This window comes from Aythya marila (assembly GCF_965140915.1).
Source record: "Aythya marila genome assembly, chromosome: 3".
NCBI classification, from domain to species: domain Eukaryota; kingdom Metazoa; phylum Chordata; class Aves; order Anseriformes; family Anatidae; genus Aythya; species Aythya marila.
Genome location: NC_139044.1, coordinates 44,550,091 through 44,573,434, shown reverse-complemented (window position 1 = coordinate 44,573,434; position 23,344 = coordinate 44,550,091). Strand labels below are relative to the sequence as shown.

Sequence of the window (23,344 nt, the reverse complement as noted above, 5' to 3'; positions counted from 1 at the left end):
TGTGTCCTCTCCCAGCTGGTGGTGTGCCGCCAGCCTGCTCTCTGGCAGGGCAGTGTGAGAAGCTGAAAAGTCTTTGCCTCCATGTAAGCACTGCTCCAAACAACTAAAACATCAGCATGCTATCACTGCTGTTTTCATCAAAAATCCAAAACACAGCACCATAAAAGCATCTATGGAGAAAATTAACTTAGTCCCAGCCAAAGCTATGACAGATTGCTAATGTTAATGACATTAACAAAGTGCAGTTGGTTCCCCACAATTTGAGCAATTTGATGGATAGTCTTCATAGAAACAGAGTTCTAACCTTTAAGTAGAATATATTTTTGGAGCCATAACTCTTTTTCATGCTGGAAATAGGTTAGGTTTTTGGGATAGGTTTTGATTACCACATATTTGCTGATATAGCAAATTAATGTTCTCATCTGAGTCATGGACAATGGAAGATATTTCAATGGAGCATCAAGTTGGCACTTGAGTTGGCACTCTTTTATTCTAGACCAGTAGTCATTACTGTTCATGTTCCACAACTTGTTTTACCAGTTACCACAAAGCCTGTAAAATCCAAAGTAGGTGCTGATCTGTTCAGTGTAATGTATTAGTCTAAATCACAGCAAATTATGAATTGCTACAATTTATATAGACAAGAGTCTGAATCAAAATTTTGGATCTAAAACACCCCAAGCTTGAGGAGGATTTGGATTCAGATCTAAACTCTGTGGTTTGAACTTTTCTTTAATCACATGGTGTTGCTAACATCTATTTCATGTGTCTAAACTGTCCCAGCTGTGCGGAGTATTTCCACGAACATGTTGGACTTACTTTTACACAGATGTAAATCAGGAGGAACTTAGCTAAAGTCAGTGCAACCAGTGCCAGTGGTTGATGTGTGAGGAAATGTCTAGGCTTTCCATAGAATGCCTTTGTATGATAATATAAAAGGGAATGTGTTCTTTGCGGTAGCTTTGGGAGAAACACGTCTGCAAGCCTTTGCACGTACATGAGCATCTTGCAGATATGCTAACAAATAAAATACATCATGGAGTAGGAATGACAGTTCTCTACTATGGTCATTTGCAACCTTTTCTTCAAGGTGAGTCTCGCTGCCCTTTTATCCTCCTTGCTGTCCTCCTTCACTTCACTCTTCTATGCTCTGATACCACCAGTGCTTTGTCTTCACACTTCGTATTCCTGCTGCACCCTATTGATAGCACAGGATTTGTCAGTGTGCCTTTTATCTCAACTTTAAGGCTGCATCAGCAATTAAGTATCAACATCATAGAATTATTTTAGGTAAAGAGAGAGCTGGATCAAGTGTTGATTTTCACTCCAGCTTTCCCTATTGAATTACGTAAAGGTTTCAACAGAAATTAAGCTGTGAAGTAACCCATGTTTTCTTTAGGTTGGATGGAGCCTGCAAAAGTCTTGTGCTTTTGTGTCATCTCCTTTCCTTCCTGTGTCGTGTTGTTTACCCCATATTCTTGTATGCATATCCTTTTATCCTGTTCCAGACTGAAGTGTAGCTGTTCTTGTGCTATATCTTGTCTTGGCCAGATGCAGGAACTCCTGGAAACATTGCTGCAAAAATTCTTCTTTTATCAAATGTTTCTGTGTCATTTTTTCAGTCTCGTTGCAACTGATCTGTGTGTTTTCATATTTCCACTGGATGAAAATACATTGCTATTCCTTTACTCGTGTCTTTATTTGGATGCAATTGCTACTTTCCTCTCTCATCAAAGGAGGATGCTTGGCTTATCTGTCCTAGTAAAAGTGGTCTGACTTGCACTGTATTACACCAGCAAGGAGAAACTGCCTCACAGATTTTCATTTTCCAAAGACAGCATGTGGTCTCTGTACAGCTGCAATTCCCCTGGAGGAAGATGGTCAGACTTCTCATTAGGGGTTGTTCATTCTTGCCTATTCCAGCCAAGAACAATATAAAACAGGGTGAATCAAGGGTAAGATCTATGCAGTTACCAGACACTGTTCAATAACACTTAGCATTGAAAATGTAGTCCACTAAGGGAGCAAGAGAGAAAACAGTGAGGCCCATGAAGCTTCATGTTGTGTGCTCTATCAGATAGAAGGGACTGGTACCTCAGATAGCTCTGGGCCAGTAATAAAATAGTGCAAAAAAAAAAAAAAAAAAAAGGAAGACCTACAAACCCTTGTTCAGCAAAGTATTAGGTCTTGGCTAAGGAACACACACATCTTGATGCTTCCTTTTAAGTTGTCATTAAGTTTGAGGCAGGCAAGGATGAGCAATCATAGACTGCCTCCCCTTAAGAATGGCAGTATTTTAAAGCCTTGCAAAGTGTGACTCCTGTGAGGAATGTCTTGTGTCCATAAAATACATGTCTGGTTAAAGTCTTTAGAGAATGTAGGCTAGCTCTGTAGCAGTTATCAGCTGAGCTTTCAGTCTAAGAGCAGCTTAAAAAGGCATCATAGAGAAGGCAAATCTGCCTTGGTTTTATTTATTTATTTTTTATATCCATCATATGCAGTTCATCAGGGATGGATCATATTCAAATGGATATCGGTTTATGGGGTCAGAACTTTATTTAAAGTGTTCAGTTAACATATTAAACAGAATGAGAGCTAATCTGGGGAAGATTCAAAGGTAAAAGAAGACCTGTAGGATGATTGGGGATAACTTATATGGCCCTAACATTTAAAGATAGGAACTCTTACAGCGATTAGTTAATGGTGTATATTTCCTCAAAATGGTAACTGAGGCAATTTGAGTTAGGGAGTAAAGGTTTAAAGTAGAAGACTGTTCATTGCTGAGAACCGTGTTTCCCCAAGACTTATCACTCACTCTCTCTACTGATTTTTTTTAATGTTTAGGTGTAGATAACTATTGGAATCCATCCCCTTTCTATTGGAGGCACCAAGTTACCTACTTCTTTATCTGTAGTTCAGAATTTGGCTTAAAAACTCACATTTGTCTATACTATTTCTGCAGAGACTGTTAGATATAGTCTTACAATTCACTTACTATATTTATTTATAGCACTTTTTTCTGTTTTAAATAGTCTTCTCTTACTTCTAAGGTTGAAGTTTTAATGTTTCCAGGATGTGACTTTATTACGGACAAAGAGCAGGACCTTAATGTGATTCTCACACGAGGTTATATAAAAGAGCTTGGAGTATCTCTTGACAAGATTTTTAGGCTTAGAAATGGGAGGAAGAAAGGAGAATGATTGGTAATGGGGAGCAACAGCTTATGAAGCAGTATATCCAATACAGCTACCACATGGAAAAAAGCAGTATATCCAATACAATTGCCACATTTTATGAATACTGCATTTGTCTATTATTTTTTTAGGGTGTTCTGTACCTGTGAAAACATATGTTTTTGCTTCCATCTGCATAAGGCTATTATGATTTTGAGCTAGGGAGGTAGGAATTGTACAACAAATGGAGCTTGCTACAGCTCTTTGTATTTGCCTTTTCTTGAAGACTAGGATTGGAACACTCTTGCAAGAAGCAAAGCCTTGACTGGATTTAAGCAGTAAGAGTGAGCTGTTCTTTATCATATTAATTTCAGTTGACTCATGTCATTTCACCTCCCAAAACCAATGATGGTTGGTTAAGATTATATCCAAGCCAGTCATAAATTACCAATGAATCAGTAACAGAATGTTTTGGCCTGTATTGCAAAAACATCTCTTGCTCCATATTTAGTTAGCTTGGATCCTCCTGTGGTTCAACAATATTTTACAGAAACAAAACATTCCCAACTTCAAGCAGAGTCTAGTTTCCTTGATACAATTTGTAGTGCAAGGAGGGCAAATAATTTAGCCAGTTTGCAGCTTCATTCCTCTTGAAGCAACTAACAAAGATGTATCTTGAATATTAAATGTTCAAGAATTTCCACTATTACTTAATCTGATAGATGTGCTGATATTAAAAGCATGGTATGCAGTAGATAAATCATGATAACAGCTCCTTTCTGCGATAAATCTCTCTACGTTTCCAACTGGGAAAAGAAAAAAAAATATTTGGGTGTAGAATCCATTTAAGGAACTTCCTTTAATGGAATACTTGCTATTTTTCTCAGGTGAACTTGTAATTTAGTTGCAGTATTGCTGTTTAGAAGCTCTATGGTACAGCTTTTGGTCAAATTGTTATGGTGCAAGGACTGAACATTGAGAAAACCTGTGGAAAATGCACGTATACCTCTGCCTTAACTGTAATGGTGTGCTATAGAAGTGTTAAGGTATCGCATCTATTTGATCTATTTTGTGTTTTGATGGATATAACAATTATGTCGTAGTTTCTAAGTCTGATAGCTACACACAAGAGTTATCTGAAAACTGAGGTGTTCCTAGAGCTATAATACCAATAACTAAATAAAACACTATGTTAAGCTATCATAGAAAATCCAAGTAATCTATGCTCAGCAATTAATAAGCCCCAGAGAACTGAAGTGCAAGTCAAGTCTGTGGTCTCATTCAGAGCCTGATCTTGTGGCTTTGGCACTTACATAATGTTTTGCTCTTATATTCCATTCTTCAATCATGGTTTATGAAATGTTTTAGAAATACAGGCAAGTACGATAGTCTTTCTTTTTTTTTTTTTTTTTTGGGGGGGGGGGATGGAGTGGGTGAAGGGGTGGAGGAGGGTATAGACTGAAGAAATGCCAAGAGGTAAAAAGGCTTATCTATGATTTAGTCAGTTCATTGCAGGTAGGAATGGTGGAGTCCTGACTCCAATTACCTGTTTTTTAGGTAGACCTGGTTCTTTTAAGAAGGAACTTTGCCAGTATATAGCTCTTAGAAACTAAATGTTACTGTTTTCCTATATTCTTCTAGGCTCAGAAGTGGAGGAGAATTGTGTGAGGCCTTGAATTCAGGGCGTGCCCTGAAAGAGCTCAAACACCAGTCAGTACCACACTGTTTTTCAAAACAGAGACTTAATGGCGTGCAAGCCAAACAGCTCAGCCCATGCTTTTCTCTTGGAACATCATCCAAATCCCATTAAAAATGACCTTCAACAAAGGTTTTTTTAAATGGAAACAAAGAGGATCACAATTTCATTTACAGAACGTCCTCAAGTGTTTTTTTAACAAGTAAATATACGTGCCAGTTTTGAAGGATTCATAGAGTTTCTCTTACTGAATCCTTGCTTCATTAATGAGACAGGCCTTTTTCAGCCATGACTAAATCTTTTTGTAGGAAAGAACATTTGGAAAGATGACACATGGTTGAAAAACAGAAATGAGTTTTGAGAATCTTAGGTTTAATTCACAGCATTGCCACAGACTTTCTCTGTGACTTAATTTACTGTCTGTAAGCTGCTGCTAGTGGAATTTCTCTTAGGGGAAAATTTTGAAGATAGGTTAATTAATCAAGATGTCCTTATAATGAAAATAACATAATAACATTAACTGAAGCTGTAGAGAACTTAGATTTTTAACTTTGTAAAGTTGAAGTTTTTCTAAAATGTATGAATCCAAAAGAAGTATTTAATTTTGATAATTCATTTTCTATGGGTTCTGTTGATAATGGGAAAATGCCATGTTAACTGGAGTCATTTGTATCATTAATCTGTGGTACTTTGGCACCTCCTTCTGTCAGACAGCTTCACAGCTGAATGAACTTCCTTACTTGGGAGCCAGAGTCCAGGCAGTTGACAGCAGAACTATGGCAAATGTGTCAGAGTCAAGTAATGATGCTACTTTGAGCAAGTTGTGGCTGGAGCTGTGGTGTATAGAATGAATTAGTGATGGGCCTCAAGGGACTTTAATAAACAATAAGGGCCTGTCCCTCAGCTGCTGTAAGATGTGGCTAGGCATATCTCAGCCTAGTAGATGATAACCAAAAGATCAAGTGGTAGACTGAAAATACAGAAGAATAGCTTAATTGATGTGTTAAAGGCAATCTTTACTAGATCTGATGGGGGACAAATTCTGTAGTTTCCCAGGCCTGAGTCTTAACTAGAAGACCTCTCCAATCGTAAATATGGACACACTGAATTCACATAACTTTGTTCTTCTGTTTTCTGAACAGTTGAAAAATGATTTATATTTGCCAAGGACCCTGAAGAATATCCTTGTTCAAGTAGTTCAAGCTATATTCGAGCTGAATATGTTTAAATTGACATTTGTCATACTCATCAAGATTGCTTTTTAATGTGGTCAAGCACTGTCCATCAGTAACCTGGAGTGGACAGTTTATAATTCTGCTTAATAGAGTGCAGGAAGTAAGATTAAGCTTTCTTTCTTTCTTTGCTTCTATTCTTTTCCTCCCCCCATGACAATGAAATTTGATTGAAATTAGCCATCTCACTTTTGTATTTCCACACAAAGGAGAAACAGCTGTTCCTATGCTTGATCTCACCAGCAACAGAAGACAAAATATGATTTGTAAGAGCCAGGTCCCAGACTCCAAGAAAGACAACATGTAGACAGGCAAGGAAGAGAATGTGGAATTGATAGGATGGGTATGCCTGTTAGAAGGGGATGAACTCTGTTAAATACTATTCAAAATGCTAGAATCTGTACAAAACTGTAGCAGCCAGCTATTTTCTCTAGTGAAATAGTAAAATATTTCATAGGTGCCACCCCTGTTCCTTTTATTTTCCTTTGTTGGACAGTTCCATTGCTTAGAAGCAATATCTGTATCATGAAGTAATAGTATGTTCCCAACAAAAATAATGTGAGAGGATAAGCTCCTGCTATTTTTCTTATATGACTAGAAGCTACAAATATACAACATTGCTTCAGAGACTTTGGATTCCAGAAATCTTCATCCTTGTATTTAGAAATATAATGTTTAGATCAATTCTTGGTAAGAGCTGGAACTTGTTGGGCCTCACTTCATCCACTTTGGAGGGTGAGAGAAAATCTGATTGACATAGCTGTTCTTCAGAGCTCTGTTTCTTTCATATGTCATGTTTTTGAAGTAGTTAGAAGATTTTTCTTACCATTAGTACAAAGACTTTCTAAACTTCCTTGAGTGTATAATGAGACTGTAAGAATTGTTTTTGACTACATCCTATTTCAAAATCTTGAAAATATTCAAAAAAAGGTGATTTTTTTTTTTGATTGAAGCAACCCAATCAACAGCTATGAGCTTGTTCTGTCTGTTCTTAGCTCCACTTTGTTCAGAAACTGCACTGATTTTTTACTTCTGGACAGTAGTATCTTCTATTGTTGGTGTTTTACCCACAGTACCATATATGTGAATGTCATTTCAGCTTCTGTGGGGATTTTGTAGGTATAATGCCTAATGTAGTGGGGTCTTTGCTCACTGAATTTAACTGGAACTGGTGCAAATGCTCCTCAGATTTCTCATCCCTAATGCTTCCTTTTGCTATTGGGAAGTCTCACATATATGTATCCACAATAGAAAGAGACTTAATGGGCTGAACTGCTAGTAGCACTGGATTCTTTAACTTTCTCTGGTACTGTTGCATATTCTTTTAGGAAAGATTTAAAAGCTAGTGGCCAACTGGTGTGTAAAGACAAAGAACAGCAAGGGAAATGCATTCCGCTACAAAGAAAGCGGAGGCTACTTATAATGTGACTCAGAACCTGGACTTTTTTTTCTTCTGCTGGTAAATTGCCTTTGTTGGATCATGATTTGACATCCCTGCCCCACTAGCCCCCCCCCCCCCCCCCCCCCCCCCCAAGATACACACAAGATTTTGTTTTTTATATATGAGTGTTTTCTTTTCCAAAAGTCCTCATAATAATTAGAAAATAATGTCTCCTTAATGACATTTTTCCATGCAAAACAATGTTTTAAATTAAAGGAAAAAATGTTTTTGCCCAATACACAAGCAAACATGCAAGAGTTCTATAAAACCCCAAAGTTGGGGGGAAGTAAAAATGCCAGTGGTTTGAGAAAACCACAGCCAGGTTCTTCTGTCCTTACAGAAAGTGTTTTTTCTCATTAGGCTGGCTTGTTAAACTCTGGTATATTCCAAATGTGTGCTTTAACTGTTTGTTTTTATCATGATTTCTTCTTTCAAAGATGACAGTATTTGAATCTAGCAATGTGTTCTCTTAAGATCAACAGTTTAACAAGAATAAAATCTGCCTCTCAGATTCAGCTGCTTGCCTTCCTCCCAAAATGCTTTGTTCTGAAGAAACTGGTGGCAGTGATAAATGTAAGAGAGTTAGAGCTCTGCAGTTATTGTCAGCAAGTTAGCTTTATGGGTCGGGGATCAGACCTTTGATGTCTTATCAAGTTTCTGCGCTGCGTGAATCAGTTGCTTACTTGATTTAAATTATAAAAAGAAATGCTCTGTTGTGATATTGTCTCATACTGTGTCTTCGTCATCTGAGACGCCCTCTGTGTTCTTTAGTTCCCCAGGAAGAGAAGGCAACCAGCCATATGGAGAGTGGCCAGTTGCCTGCTGATCAGGATAGGCATTAAATAGAGTTGCACAGGAACTCAGATGTAGAAATGCCCCATTTAGCAGAGCCTTTCTGTCCCCCCACAAAGAGAGATTGTTCCTTACCAGTCTGTAGCACAACGTTCAGTACTGTTTCACCTTAGGTGTTGAGGGGGGGGGGTCCCTCATTTAAAATCATTTAAAAGTAAATCATTTCAAAAGCTAATGGAGTTCTTCATTAGGCTTTTCTCTTGATGTCAAGGAGAAAGATATAAATCATATTAAGTGGGGAAGAGGTGTGATTTTGGGGAGAGAGGGGAGAACTTGTCTAAATAGGAAAGGCATTTGACCAGACATAATTTTCATGCACCTTCTGCCAACTGTACCAAACACTGATCATCAAGATAGCAGATTCTTATGAATTTGTCAACACCCCTCAGTATAATTGCTGCCGGACTGGTGTGGAGAGCTGGCAGCTTCCTGGGTGTGTGGTGGGAAGACAGCAGAGGTAAGCTGGGAAGGGGAACTCCATTTCATGATTGCAAGGAAAAATAGCACTAGAACAGCAATATCTCACCTAGGAAAAGACAGTGTGAGAGAACCTAGAAACTGATTTTCAGGGTTTTGCATGCCCTATGTGCTGTACCAGTGAACAAGGAGGTTTCTGGCTGTTAGGATAGAGATTCAGCCTAATGATTCTTATTTTGACTTATGGAACATTGCGTATCGTTTTATTGTTTTAAGCTACCTCAGACACTTTAAGTGTGTGTGTGGGCATATTCTTTAATCCTAAAATAAAATCCTCAAATATAGAAATGCTGATCTGGCTCAGATTTTATTTGCATTTTAAAATAGCATTTCAACATTTTAGAAGCCAAAATATTTTTCATATGAGCAGCCTTTGAACCAGATGAAAAAGTAAAAGGTGTCTGTTTTCCCAAATCCTAGCTGCGGTTATTACAGACACCAACCAGGCAGATTAGTTGTGTGTGAAGAAACTGGCTAACTGGATGGTTGAGCTAGCCCACTTGTATTCTGAAAGCTGGGTCAGTCCTTGTGAAAAGCTTGAGTAAACTAGAGGATAATTCAATACATAGACAATGCATCCCACTGTTTCTCTGTTTATTTTCTCCCTGTGTGACTTCTGGCAACTGACAAGAAACACTATAAATGACAGCAACTTGCCAAAGAAAAGATTATGAATAACAATACCACAAGAATGAAGGGCATAAAGTTACCAGTGACTTGGGAAAAATGCAGAACACTGGACACATGACACATCAAAAAAATAGTGGGTTGCAATACAGGAAGAATAGGATACCTTCAAATCTGAGACCATTTCCGTTTGAGTTTTGGTATAAATTGGTTGTTTTGTCTCTGGTAATCCAAGGTCTGTTTATGTGTAGGTGTTATGTAACTCTGTTGAACCCCTACACTTTACTGATAATACTCCAAAACCAAAGGCAGTAATGCCACTGGAAACAAGAAACAAAATCTATGTATTTACTGAAGAAACTAAAAGAAAGATCTTTCTGTTTAGTGGTTGCTCAGACATACGAAGGACACCACTTTCCTGATAAGCGTTGTCTTTTTTTCTTTACCACATCTTAAACAGTGCTACTTTCAGTGCTGTACTTAAAACTTAGTCATGCTTTCTATCCCAATCTACATTTCAATTTTCGGGCAATACATACAGCAAACTGATGTGTGGCTGGTCTACCCAAAGTTTGGATACCTTTTAACTTTTTTTTTGATGGTGCAATATGAAAGAAACCAACTGTTTACATTAAACTGGAGTTCAAAATAATTATAATAAAAGTAACAGGAAGATTTTTTGATCTACGAAAAGCCAAGTAAACTATTTTTGGGGAAAAAAAAAGGTGCAGTCCATTTGTCCTTGCTGTGGTGCCCAGTTATTACTTTTAAATATCTACAGTATTAAATGTGTGGGCTGTTTTAATCTATGGTGAAAACACTAGGCTCACTTAGCAAGAGTGAGTGTTTAAGTGGACTAGGGAAGACTCCCAGTCTTGGAAGTAAATGAATGTAGTCAGATAATGGGTGTTTTAGTGTCACTGTCAATATTTATCATGTCTTGAAAATTAAGACCATTAGTTCATTTTTAGCTGTATGGGGTCAATGCCAGTGTTGGTTTTGATGCTTAGACTTTGCAGTGTCTGGCAGGATTCATTTGAAGGGAGTGCTTTGTGTTTCCAAAGGCTGTATTAAAGGAGCATTCAAATGAAACAGTGAAAGGTCCCTCTGAAAGGATAGTTCATCAGGACTGAGAGCTACTCTTGAACCCAAGCCTACTCCTATTGAAATCTGTGTGTTTATCTTACTAGTGATGGAATCAGATCCTCTAATTAAGCTATTCAAGAGAACAGCCCTTCGAGGGGTATGATTGCACTACCTTAAAGTTCCTTTTCAAGACAAAACCAAATGGAGAGGGGAAAAAAATAAAGATTTGCACCTTTCTTTCTTGTAGTGTTTCATCGGTTTTCCTGGTATACTATACTTAGAATGCTTAAACAGCACAGAAAAAAATTGCAGTACCTTCTTCTAAGCCTCTACAGACAAAAGCAATTCAGTTAAATTTGATCAAAACTATAATAAATAGAAGAAAAATCTGCTCATCTGGGACTTTTGAACCCCTTGCAGAGTTCGCTTTCTCTGCCTTTCCCAACCCTTCTCTAAATTGGTTGTGGTTCCCTACTTCCCTACAACCCCAGAATAATTCCTTCAAAGTAGATTAGAAATATTGTTAGTTATAGAGCCACCAAATTCACCTCAGCTCTCTTTCAGTCAGTGAGCCATTGGGAGAGACTTTTTTGTTGAGATTGCAGGTAGGATAAATGGATGTCCATCCCTTCTTCAAAACAGGAAAGAACCTGTGTCACTCTTGAGTTAATTTCAGCAGTCATTCCTAGTTTACATGGATGCAGAACTGAGATGCTTTGCCTTCTTTAGTCATTCATGAGGCAACAGCAGAAAGAAATTATGGATGTGCTGACATTCAGCCCCACCATCCATCCATCAATAAAGCATAGTAGAGCTCACTTAACAAAATACCTGTTAAAGCAATAAACATTAAAAAATTACATGCTAAAGCCAAACATGTCAATCAAAGCACTACCTTGTTTAACAACCATTTTTCTGTGCTGGCTGTAAAAAAAATGATACTGTAGTTTAGCATGTTTTCATATTCAGCAGATGGCAGTGAGTCTCCAAGAGCTCCGCTGCGCTCCAGACACCAGGGAGTAAAGCAAAACACTGTCCTAACAGATAGGTAATTTGGACCTGACTTCTGGCACAGACCCAAGATTGCTTTTCAAAACAACAAATAACAACCCAACAAAAATGTGTGCGCACACACACAAAAAGCAAATCCACCTTCCCACTCAGTGAAATTACATAATCTGATTTATTTATTTGTTTTCCCAACCATCACTGCTACAGCTGGTAAGAGGTATGATATGTTACACACGAAAAATCACATGAAATATAATGAGGCAAGGTGGGGAGGTCTGTGTTCAAGAGTTTAACAGACTTCTTTGCAATAAAATGACATCTCAGTAGACGTTAGGGAAAATTGTCCCTTCTGTGTTCTCTCTGCAGATCCACAAGCAGCTCCTGGACATCTTTGATAAATTTCTTTGATAAGTTTCTGAAACCTAAAGCCCACCTTGGTTTTAACCATCTGGAACCTGAGGTTTTGTATGTTTCTTCCCCTTTGCTTTTCCTTTGGCACTATACTCTGAGTTAATCTCACAGGACTCAAAGGACTTCAGCCATTTACAGGGGAGCTAGTTGAACAGACTCTCCAGTTCATAAAGTGTAAGAAACATTTCTAGTCTATGATGATCCATTTTATCCTAAGTCAGATGAATCTTATCCCCCCCCCCCCCCCCCCCAATCCAATTTATCTTAATTCCTGAAAATGGGAGTCCATGCAACTAGTTCCACATTATAAAATCATGACCTTGACTTGCTGTGTAATATTTAGCTGCCTTGGAGAGTGCTGCATTATTGTAACTGAATATATATATATATTCTAATTACTATATAGATATATATATAACAGAGATAAATAAATTTCAAGCAACAGATGTTCAGTTTTAGATAGCCTCACTGAAATCAGTAGTCTGCTCACTTGTCTAGTAATAGAAGATAATGGAAAGTTTCTGTTTTACGTTGAGAACCTTTACTGTTGAGAGTAGACACAGAGATGTTTTGGTGAGGTTCGTTGTTACAAGTGCAAATCTCCTTGCCTAGTATGGTAGAGGAGATGAGCACATTCTAGCTCATCAGAGTTATTCTCTGATAAGGCATGTATGTGATGCCTTTCTGTATAAATTCTTCCATGCAAGCTTAACCTCAGTGGTAATGTCCTGTATGTCCGGACAAAGAAGGTCACAATTTGCTGTAGGCAGCTCTGGGCTTTGTCCTGGGACAGTCATGAAGGATTGCATTGCTTCACTGGGACAGTGCTAGATGAACTAATCTGTTAAAGATACTTTGAGTACAGCAGTTAAACTGAGTTGTCATTTTGAAAGTACCATTTAGTACTCTTCCAAACCACTCAAGGTTAAGGAGAACGTAGGTTTTCCATAGATTTCACAACTAGGATGGAATGCTTTTTCATAACATTGGGATGACAGTAGGATTTGTTCTATAAATGTACCTTCTGCTTTATTCCTTAGCAAAAAAATGATGAAAGAATGTTGAAAAAGTGTGTTTTTTTAATAAAGCGATTAACTGAGGCAATCTAGCTGGTTAAAGTGCTCTCAAAGGCAGACTGTCATATTGTTAGTTAAACATCATTGCCTTTGTCTGAAATACACATGCAAATATCACTTTACTTATTATAGCCTGCATGTGGGGGTAGATATATACAATGGTGTGTGTATACACATATATATATATACACATATGTATTACTATTGTCTAACTCATTTTCCCATTGTGGATGATCCCAGAGGGAACAAAATATTCCTAGCTTGGAGGTTTCCACATCTGTCCTTCAGGCAGCTATCAGAAAGAAACAGTGTGGCTACATAAATCACTGCAAATCAGCACATTTTTCAACAGCACAAAGCCCTAAGCACAGAGCCACTTTATAGCATACTGCTCCTTAGTTTGTTTGCAGACCTCCCATGCCAGCAGCAGGCAAGTCAGACCATTCTGTTCAACATCTTACAGTAACCAGATGCGGGATAAAAAAATTGCCTTTCAAAGCTGTAGTCTGCACTAGGCTGTTCCAAGCAAAACAGTGATGACTAGCATCCATCTTTTCTCTTCTACTTGTCTATCAGGACTTTTCAGCCTCAGACCCCCAGCTTGAAATACTCTTCTCCCATGTTTTTTTTTTTTTTCTTTTTTTTTCCCCCAAGCCAATTTAAACTGCATTTTAGAATCATAGAATCATATTAGGTTGTGAAGCAGTAGTTTTCACTTTTTTGGGGGGGCGAGTCTGTATATCAGTTACAAAGGATTCACAGAATGTAACAGTAAAAAACTGTTGTCAGTTTTTAGGTTAAAATAGGTTTAAGTACCTACTGTCAGTTAGGCACCTACTGGGGATGGATGATCGTTTGGACATGTAGGTATATGTTGACTTTCCAGTCATGCATTGTTTTTCTCGTGGTATACTATATGATCTGTCTAGTGGAGAGTGGTTAATTGCTCTGCCCTGTAGATGGTGGCATCCCAGATCTGTGCATTGGAAATGCAGAAATTTACACGTAACTCATTTTCATCTGAAAACCTTTTTTTTTTTTTTTTTTTTTTTTGGCCATAAAGATGACAAGGAGGCAGGATACAGACCAGAGGGAATGAAACCAAATCCCTGCATAAAAGTGGATAATGTAAGGTAAAAAGAAGATACATTTAATGCCATGGTAGTGAATGATTTTATGGACATGTTATCTTGATAAATGGTTTAATAGCTCTGTAAGAATAGGCAACATAATGCCTATTCTTGAGGTCTGGACTGCAGCATGTTGCTTGTGGCTGAATTTAAAATCATCCTGATTTTCCACAGCCCAGATGTGGGACAAATGACAAGAACAAAGCTGGAAGTTAAAGCAGAGCAGAAAACACAGCTGTATAAATAATTTTCTCCAGTATAAGCAAGGTTTCTGGTACCAATAACTTCATAATCTGACAATGCTAGTGTTACCAAACTCCAGTAATGGAAGGATGAAATGACACTGGGACCACTTGTGCTACAGGAGGACCTTATTTCACACGGTATTAAGAGCCTTTGCTGTATGTGACAGTGAAGGAAAATACCAGAATTCCATGGTGCCTGAAAGACACGATTGTAAAAAATATTTTATCCATGCTCATATCTTTCAAGTGGGTACATGCAGCTTATATTGAATTTTGGTTTCATTAACTGAGATAAGTTTAATCAAGAAGTCTTTTGACATGGTCCTGTTACTGTCCTTTCTTTCACATAGAAATACTGTGTGAGAGTTTAAAACAGTGCCTAGTGTAGAATAGTAGGCCATTTAAAAACTGGATATTATAAAATATAATGCATTGAAAAGACTGAAACAAATTGGAGGCTATAAAAATATTCTGTAATATTAAATATAAAGCAGAAGACAAGTAAATGTCAACTCCACTTAAGGACTCATGCCTATTAGTTGGTAGCATAAGTTCAAATTTGCTGTTGAAAACAATTTCTGAGACTTGACTAGGCTGGTTTCTTCACTGTTAGGGACAGGAACACCTCTCTATTGAAAGTGGTTTGCATTTTAACAGGGTTTAGTCATAACTGTCCATTTTTTGTCACTTGTTCAGAATAATTCCACCTCAGGTCAATCAGCTATTGTTGGCTTTATCTCAGTTGCTACCAGCAAGCAACAAAAATACTGCTTTAAGCTTGTCTTTCTGTGAATCATGTGTTTTTAAAACAACAGATTTGTTTGTTAAATGAACTTAAATATAGAAATAGATGAGCCAGTGTTCAGGGTGAGCAATGTTCAGGTCCGTTGACTCACATTTTGAATTATCTTTCTCTCTAAACTCTCCTACTTTAAGCTAAAGGAATGTATTCACAGTAAAGTACAGCCCTAAGATGTACATCAGTATGATTCCAGTTTCTGTGTTACTAACTCTGCTTGTTTCTGTTTAAACATATAGCAAATCCCATGAGAAATCTCCTAACCCTTGCTTATTTCAGTGTTTTTATTAGCTTTGACATATTTATCTATTCTTTTGGCCACATGTGAGTAAGCAATGCTGGTTTCAACTTGTATCATCATATGCTGCTGTAGTAAAGATGACAATGGAGTATCTTCCAAATGCCAATCACATAATTTTTATTTATTTTTATTTTTATTTTTTTTTTAAGTACAGTTTCTAGGCTCTTTTATATGCTATATCTTTCTTGCAATTGCTTGCTTTTTTGTCCTTCCTGCTCTTAAATCCCTTAGTTACACTAGCTTGGTGGAAATTGTTTAAATGTACAACCCAAATTCTCCACTGAGGTTTGGCTAACCAGCAAACTATTCAAGTGGTTTTGTCTCCTGGGTATGTCTTCATCCTCTGCTTTTCCAGGTTGCTTGAATATCCATGAACCCATAATTTACGCTAATCTCCTCTAAGGCTTTGAAATAATAAAATACTTAAATAAAACCCTTTGGATAAATGCCCTTTAAAATATAGTTTTATCTGTGAACTATCATGCTCTCAGGGGAGTGAATTTTGTTCCTCAGGCAATTAAGGGGATTTTCTGTCAACTGTGTTACTGTGGTTTGTCCACTGTGATCAGGCATACCCATCTTAACTCCTGCATCAACTCGGAACAGGAAGGATGATGAAAGTCTGGAAGAAAAATGGGACAGAATCTAGCCTGTTTCTCTGTATGCATTTTTTTTTCCAAGTCCTGTGTTCAGTTTCCTGATCTACCACATGGTATTTTGTGGGTCATGAAACCTTCCTGTGCATTTGAAAAATAATTCTTTGCCCAACAGGGACACTGCTGAGGATAAATTAGAGATGGCAAAGTGCCTAGCCATTACAGAGATGGAAGGAGTAGTCTTCTAAACAGAGAAATCCTTACTTCACAAAATAGGAAAAGGGAGATTGCTTGACTTACCATCACTAAATCTACCAGGGACATTTGAGGCAGAGCAGGGAGCTGGATTGAGTTTCTGTGCAAGAGGCCCCATGTTGTCTATTTTTTCCTTGACAAATCCTTTTCACAGGCCTGGCTAGGTCTAAACCTAGAGTCCTGCAGATGCTCCAAGGTTGTCCCTTCTGACAGCTTGTCTCACACACGCAAGAGAGAGATGCTTGGAGGGCCTTACCAGGGCCTTTTGCAGCTCATCAGGGCACCTGGCCAGGCCCTGGAGACCAGCATCATGTGGAGATTGTTCAGAGACACAGGACACTGTCTTCACTGTTGCTTGTTTTGCACATAAAGAGAGACAACAGTCTTCCCACTGTGCTCAGCTAATTATAAATTCCTGTCAGCAAAATGGATCTGCAAAATAGCATTGGGGTGGGGGTAGGAGTGGAGACGGACATCTCTTTCCCACTGCTGAAGCTCTAGAGCTAAATTCCAATAAGAAAGATTAGAGATTTCTGTGTAATTTCTAAGTAATTTTCTTTTGAAGCTAATTAATGTTAAAAATGAAGAATTGCTCAAAAGTATCAGGAAAAGGAAGCTTTCATCTTTATGTTACTTTGCCACTAAAATATAAAAAAAATCTGGTCAAATCCCAACCATATGATTATTATTTTAAAGTGATACTTTTGAGATTGTGTCTCCATTTTCAAGCATACTCTCCAGAAAGGCATCTGTATTTCCTCACATTAAGTGCTAGGAAATGCAAACAGACCAAAGTTTAAGTATGAAAATTATGGAGATTTATGACTCTCTTTATACCTTTTTTTAAAAATCTTATTTTGTTTTTAATAAAACTCAGGGAAGCTACATGTAATAACTCTTCTGATTTTCTGAATTTATTACCTTGTACTGCTCTTTGTTGCTCAAATACCACTCTGTCACTTTTTTTTTTTTTTTTTTTTAAATCTTCTTCCTAATAAACTTTGTAATCTAAAGTTTAAAATTTTCTGTACCTGCGGTTTATGATGGTGAAACAGCAGCAACGAAAATGTTTTTTCAGCTGGATGAAGACCTTTTCTTAGGTCCATTACCTTGTACCTCATGATGCTTGGGAGAATGATTATCTCCTGGTAGCTATATGCCTTGCATAACTTTGTGCTTATTCAGAAACAGAAAAATGATAGAGAAATTAATCTGAGGTCTCAGTGGTTTCACCACCTTGCTCATTCCAGCCTTTTGGGAGCTTAGAAGATAAAATACTATCACCGGCATGCAGCAAGCAACTGATTAGGTTTTTGGCAGCATGGTTCAGGGTGAGCAGCTCCTTCTCAGAGTACCAAAGATGACACCAAGCTCCATTGGTCATGCTTGTGGTTCAGTGTAGCTTTGTGGCAGAACTAGAAAGGGGTGTGTCTGCTGAAATGCCTAGTATAAATCCCTATATATATATTCCTATACTCACTGTCTTCTAGAGAAGATGAAATTTAATTTCTGAGAATGGGAGAACCTGTGGTGTAATGGGCAGAACTGACAGGATTTGAGTAGCAGGGGTCTTGCAGGTTCTCTCTTGTATGAGAGGAGACCATGAACTGCTCTGTGCCAGTCCAAAAAGTACCCACCCCAAATCTGTAGTCCACAGGTTACCCACACTGGCTCAGGGACACCCCTGATTGACTGTGGCCCATGGACAACTTGTGCCCAGACAGGGACATCCTTAAATGACTGAAGCTGTGGATGATCCATGCTAGAGCTGGGACAGTGCTTAAAGGAGCAATAAGAAGTTTTTGCTGCTGGGCAGCAACTTCAATACAATTACGAGTTGAGATGCATCATGCAGCAGATGGCCTGTTTCAGGTTTTGTCTTTGTAGCAGGCCCATGGTGGGGGAAGACATGATTGTGTCTATACAATCTGCATTTCCCTATTCAGTCTTGGCATGTTTTTTTATAAGCAAGCATACACAGAAATAGAAATGTATGTATAAAATGTATCTGAAATTTTTGAATGTATGCGTTTCAGGAATAAATGATCTGTTGCATTTCGTATGGTGCTTCATATCATTCTCATACCTTACTTATTTTCTCTTTAGACCTCTTGCACTGAGGCAATTGGAAATATTACGGGTATATTGATTTAAAAAAATCTTACTTGGATCTTTAGAACAGACTTTTCAGCTTGTTATTGTAGCCTAGTTAATCTGTGGCAAATAAAATAGAGAAGTTTCCATTGCTGTCTCATTTTTCTCTGAAGATTCCACGATACTGTTTTAAGCTTCACAAAGGTTGAAGGAAATTCAGAGATTTCCTAATTGCAACAGTGGATTTATTGTATGTTACAGAAAAGTTGCAATCACTACCACTTCATAGCAGGAGCTGAACAACCCCACATATGTTGAATCAACTATTATTTGAATAGACTAAAAAGACAGAGCTTTCTTTTCATTTTTTGGTAATATTTGTATGTGTTCCTTGGGGAAGGGGATCATGAAACAGTTTTCACCTGAGAATAGCGTTCCTACAGCATTAATATATATATATATATTTTTTAGTTTCTAAGAGTGGACCAAGACAAAGACAGAGAATGCAGCCTGGATTGTGCAGGTTCTCCTCAGAAATCCCTTTGTGCATCTGATGGAAGAACATTTTTGTCTCGGTGTGAATTTCAACGAGCAAAATGCAAAGACCCTCAGCTGGAAATTGCATACCGGGGCAACTGTAAAGGTGAGCAAATCAAAGCTTTCCAATAGTTTTCCTTGATCATAATGCAAAGTAATAGACTTAAAATAGCTTTTGAAATTTAATGAATATTGAGAACTAGTAGTGCTATACTTGCAGTGATGTACAGCTGACTGAAAGCGAGTAGGTTGAAGTTTGTCCTGTCAATTCTGTAACAATGTGCTGCATGAAGATGAATCTATCAGCAAAAATATGACTCCCTCACCCATTTACACTTTAAGTGACTATTAAGGAAATTGTATAGTTAGGACCTTATTCCTGAAGAACCATCTCATTGGCAGACTCAGAGTAAGTCTCAAGATTGTTGTCTCCTGAGATTTCTTGTCTACTGCAGTTTAGTATTTTGAGTTAGAGTTAGTTGAATTCAGTGTATGTTTCCTAACTGCTATTGTTAACTCAAAAAAAAAATCTAACTTGTTGATGTTGTTTTGGTTTGTTTCAGAATGTAATCCCCCCCAACATAGTTGTAGAATTGTGGGATTTTTTTCTACAAAACTGAAAGTTGTGTAAACCCTCAAATGGTGTAAATCTGAAATTCAGTTAAATCATTTGTAATGCTTAGAGCCCTCACAGGCCATACCTAGCTACATCATCTACTCTTTTACTTCTGAACTCTGAAGAAGCTGTGCAACATGCGACCCTAGTGCTTCAGTTCCAATTCTTTTAAAGTATACACAGGTTAATCTTTTCACTTTAGAGTAGGCTGGTGCTAGAGATTTCAGTTGACATGCTAAGAGAAACATGCCATAATTCCTCACTGAAGTGTTGGGTGATTCCCAACACAATTAACTACTTTTAAAATGTAAGAATAGCAGCACTCATAAAGATTTACTTTCCCTTTCTCTCTGTCCAAAAAGAGCAGGTGGGAGGAGAGAAGGAAACCCCAGGGACCACACAGGTTCAACCTCTAGGAGGCAATTTTCCACATCATCTTTCTCCATTAGCTCCAGAAAGCCTCTGAAGCATCAGGACTGTTTCAAAGAGACATTCTGTCTCATCTTCTGCCTAGATGAAACACTGTGCTCATTCTTCAGCCCTTTAATAATAAGCCATTGTATTAGCAGATGGATCCATTTACTTATGTGAACAAGGATAACATAATGAAGCTACCTGAGTCAAAGTTTTTGTTACTTTTATGAACAACAGAGAGAATTATTTAAAGCTTTGTTCATTTTGTACATTTAGAGCATTATACACTTATGCAGAAATGAGTTTTCCAAAGTGTTTTTCTTTCTGCTTTTATTTATTTTATTTATTTATTTATTTATTTTATTTAATGTCATCTTCAAGATTTTTTTTCCCCCCCATAGGGATACATTTAATCACCTTACCCAAAATGTATCCAGAAATGCTGACATTTTTTATGCAGTCAACAACTACAATTTGGAGAAGTGCTCATTTGATTTGATTTTTTTTTTTTTTTATTAACATGCAGCATGTCAATATAATTGTAGACTTGGAATTAGACACCTTAGGCAGCTTAAATGTTTCTAATAACAAATTTTAAAGTGTCTTTTTTTTTTTATTATTATTATTATTATTCCTACTTGTGCCTGCAATCATCAGAAATATTTCAAGCTGTAACAAACAAGTTTTATAGAAGAAAAAGATGATTCACTGGCCTAGCAGCAGTTTCAGTCTTAGCATTACTACTTTTGATAGTCCCATCAAACATTTCCCTACAAGAGCTGAGAAAAGCCTCAGATTAAGACCCCTTTTGAGACAGTTGCTTTTGTGTGGTGACTTTTGTTATTGCAGGTGATGCTTGACCAAAGAGGAAAGAGTTGTTTCAGTAGGGTTAACCAAAAGATGATGGTTCAATTCCAGGGCAACTTTCAAGGTTTCATCATTTGTTTTCATTCTGTGTTGCAATGAAAACAAATTCTTTTGGAAATGTTCATCCGTCCACCTGAAAAACAACAAAAATAATACGTTAAAACATTGGTTTTGAATGAAGTTTTGAAGTTGTTAATGTTAGCGATGTTAGTGGAAGAAACATGAATGTTTGCCTGTGGAAGTTATGAATGGAGAAAAGAGATGAAGTCATCTTTGGTCCCTGTTATAGGATTCACAACTTTAAATCGTCTCATCCATCATTGATCAGAAAGGGCCATCTTAAGTTTAGATCTGCTTTCTCCTGTCTTCTTTTCAGGTAAAAATCTCTGTTCAGCCCCCAGAAATCTTGTCTGAAAGGGAATGCTTCCAGGGACAATTTAAATTAATCGTAAACTTTGTGACCAGGTTTTTGTGCAGTTCAGTTTATTCACTACAAATCTAAACACCTTCACAATATATGCCCAAAACTTTTTGGAATAATTTTGAGTCCATCATTTCTTTTTTTATATATTGAGAATGTGGATTTCATTTTACATTGATAAAGGAAGTAAGCTTGAACCACAATTAGATTGATGCCTGCTTTCTCCCTACATATATCTTTTTTCTTTTGAAAGCCATATTTGGATTGGCTATCTTTATTCCTCCTCACTAGTTCTCAGCATTTGTCTGATCTATTTGATTTAAATGCTGAAATTACAAAGGGATAGTTTTGTTTAAAGATGTCTTGTTTCCTTTCTCCTTTATACTTCTGAATTCAAGTTTTGTTCACAGCCAAAGTAATCAGCTCATGTAATACTTTGGAATTACAAAGGAAACAATTTTTTAGGGCCCGAATCTTGTAGCTAAATGATAAAAAACAGTGGCAGAACTTTATATGTTTTCTTTTCTTCTACTGCTGTCTTTCTATTTCCAATAGCTGTAGCAGGGACTGAAATAGCTTTAACAAACCTGAAAATGAATAAGCTTTCCCCTCAGTTCTGAAAATGAATTCAACTTTGACAAAACAAGCATCACAAGTGACTGCTTTCATAGTGTATTTCTTCCTTCATTTCTTCATTCCTTCCTTTGTTCCTTCCTTCATTCCTTCATTTGTTCCTTCCTTCCTTCGAAGTCCTCACAAAGTTTTATATTTCTTTTTTTATTCCAATACAAATATATATATATATATATATATGTAATATATAATATATAATATATATATTTGGATTCCAGGCAGTGATGAAATCTGTTGCTAAACTTGGAAAAGTTAAAATAAGTTATAATCTTGCTAAATTTCCAGTCTGCTTTTGCAGTTTGAAGGGTTCAAGTAATCTTTGTAAACTGTAGATGGACATTCACATTTTTGTATACTTTTCCAAACAAAATCTGAACTCTGAAGTTCTGGAGTTTTGCCACTTAACTTGACAGAGAAGTTTACTGTGCAACAAGATTATGAATCTAATAAATAAATGTATGTTGACAGTTGAGAAATATTATTTGTGTTTGGGGGACTGTTAAAGTATCACCTGTGACTGCGAACCACTCCACACACACAAATGCTTCACAGTAAATCTGTCCCTGCATACCCCAAGAAACAAACCATACAAGAAGTGAGAGAGCAATGTGCTTGCTTTTATACAGTTCAGAAAGACACAGAGGCTATGTCCACACTACTAAATTAAACATTGCCAGGACACAGTATGACTGTCTTCTTTGGTAAACTGGACAAGAGATTCCTGCTGCACTTTGAGCATGGGCCAGCTAGTGTTTTCCACAAGACTTTATCTACAAGGCTTGGGAATTATCATGGGCCAGGGACAGTCCCAGGCAGGCAACATGCACAGAATCACTTTCTTTTAAGGATTTAAGGCAATTCAGCCTGAGAACTAAGCTAGCTGTTTTTACTGGACTGCCCTGGTACATGTCAGGGTAGATCTACTCCTGTGGCTAGCACAACCTTGGGCACGAGTCCTTTAGCACTTAGCCTTTTTCCCTCCACTACTACTGGTGAGGACGGGACTGGAGTGCTCTGGATGTCACACAGGAAGGCTTGGTAAGTTAGAAAGCTGAGCCTTCAATACTCTTTGTCAGAGCATGTGAAAACTACAAGACAAGTTTCTTACTCTTGAAAATAGAACCAATCATGCAGAAGAACCATTTCTGTGAAGAAAAAAAAAAAAAAAAGAAAAAAGAAAAAAAAGGTTCTAACAGTAAAAAGAAAATAACTCCTTTAAGTTATATCCCTGAATGATGCAGCTGCCCATTATGAGCAGAGTTTTGCCTGTAGGACCAGTAGCTACTGTCTTACAGTTAACGGAGATTTTACAAGATTTGGGACATGGCAGAGGTTACCCCAGAAGACTTTGCTT

The 23,344-nt window shown here is 37.5% G+C and overlaps 1 protein-coding gene across 7 annotated transcripts in view; it reads left to right on the top strand.

Moving 5' to 3' along the window:
• The window catches only part of SMOC2 (SPARC related modular calcium binding 2), a 145,415-nt gene that overhangs the window by 24,648 nt on the left and 97,423 nt on the right, over positions 1–23,344 (top strand). For all 7 annotated transcript variants that reach the window (XM_082755641.1, XM_082755640.1, XM_082755637.1 and 4 more), the window contains exon 2: positions 18,974–19,145. In XM_082755641.1, the coding sequence (XP_082611767.1) occupies positions 18,974–19,145 (172 nt within the window). The remainder of the gene's footprint in view (positions 1–18,973; positions 19,146–23,344) is intronic.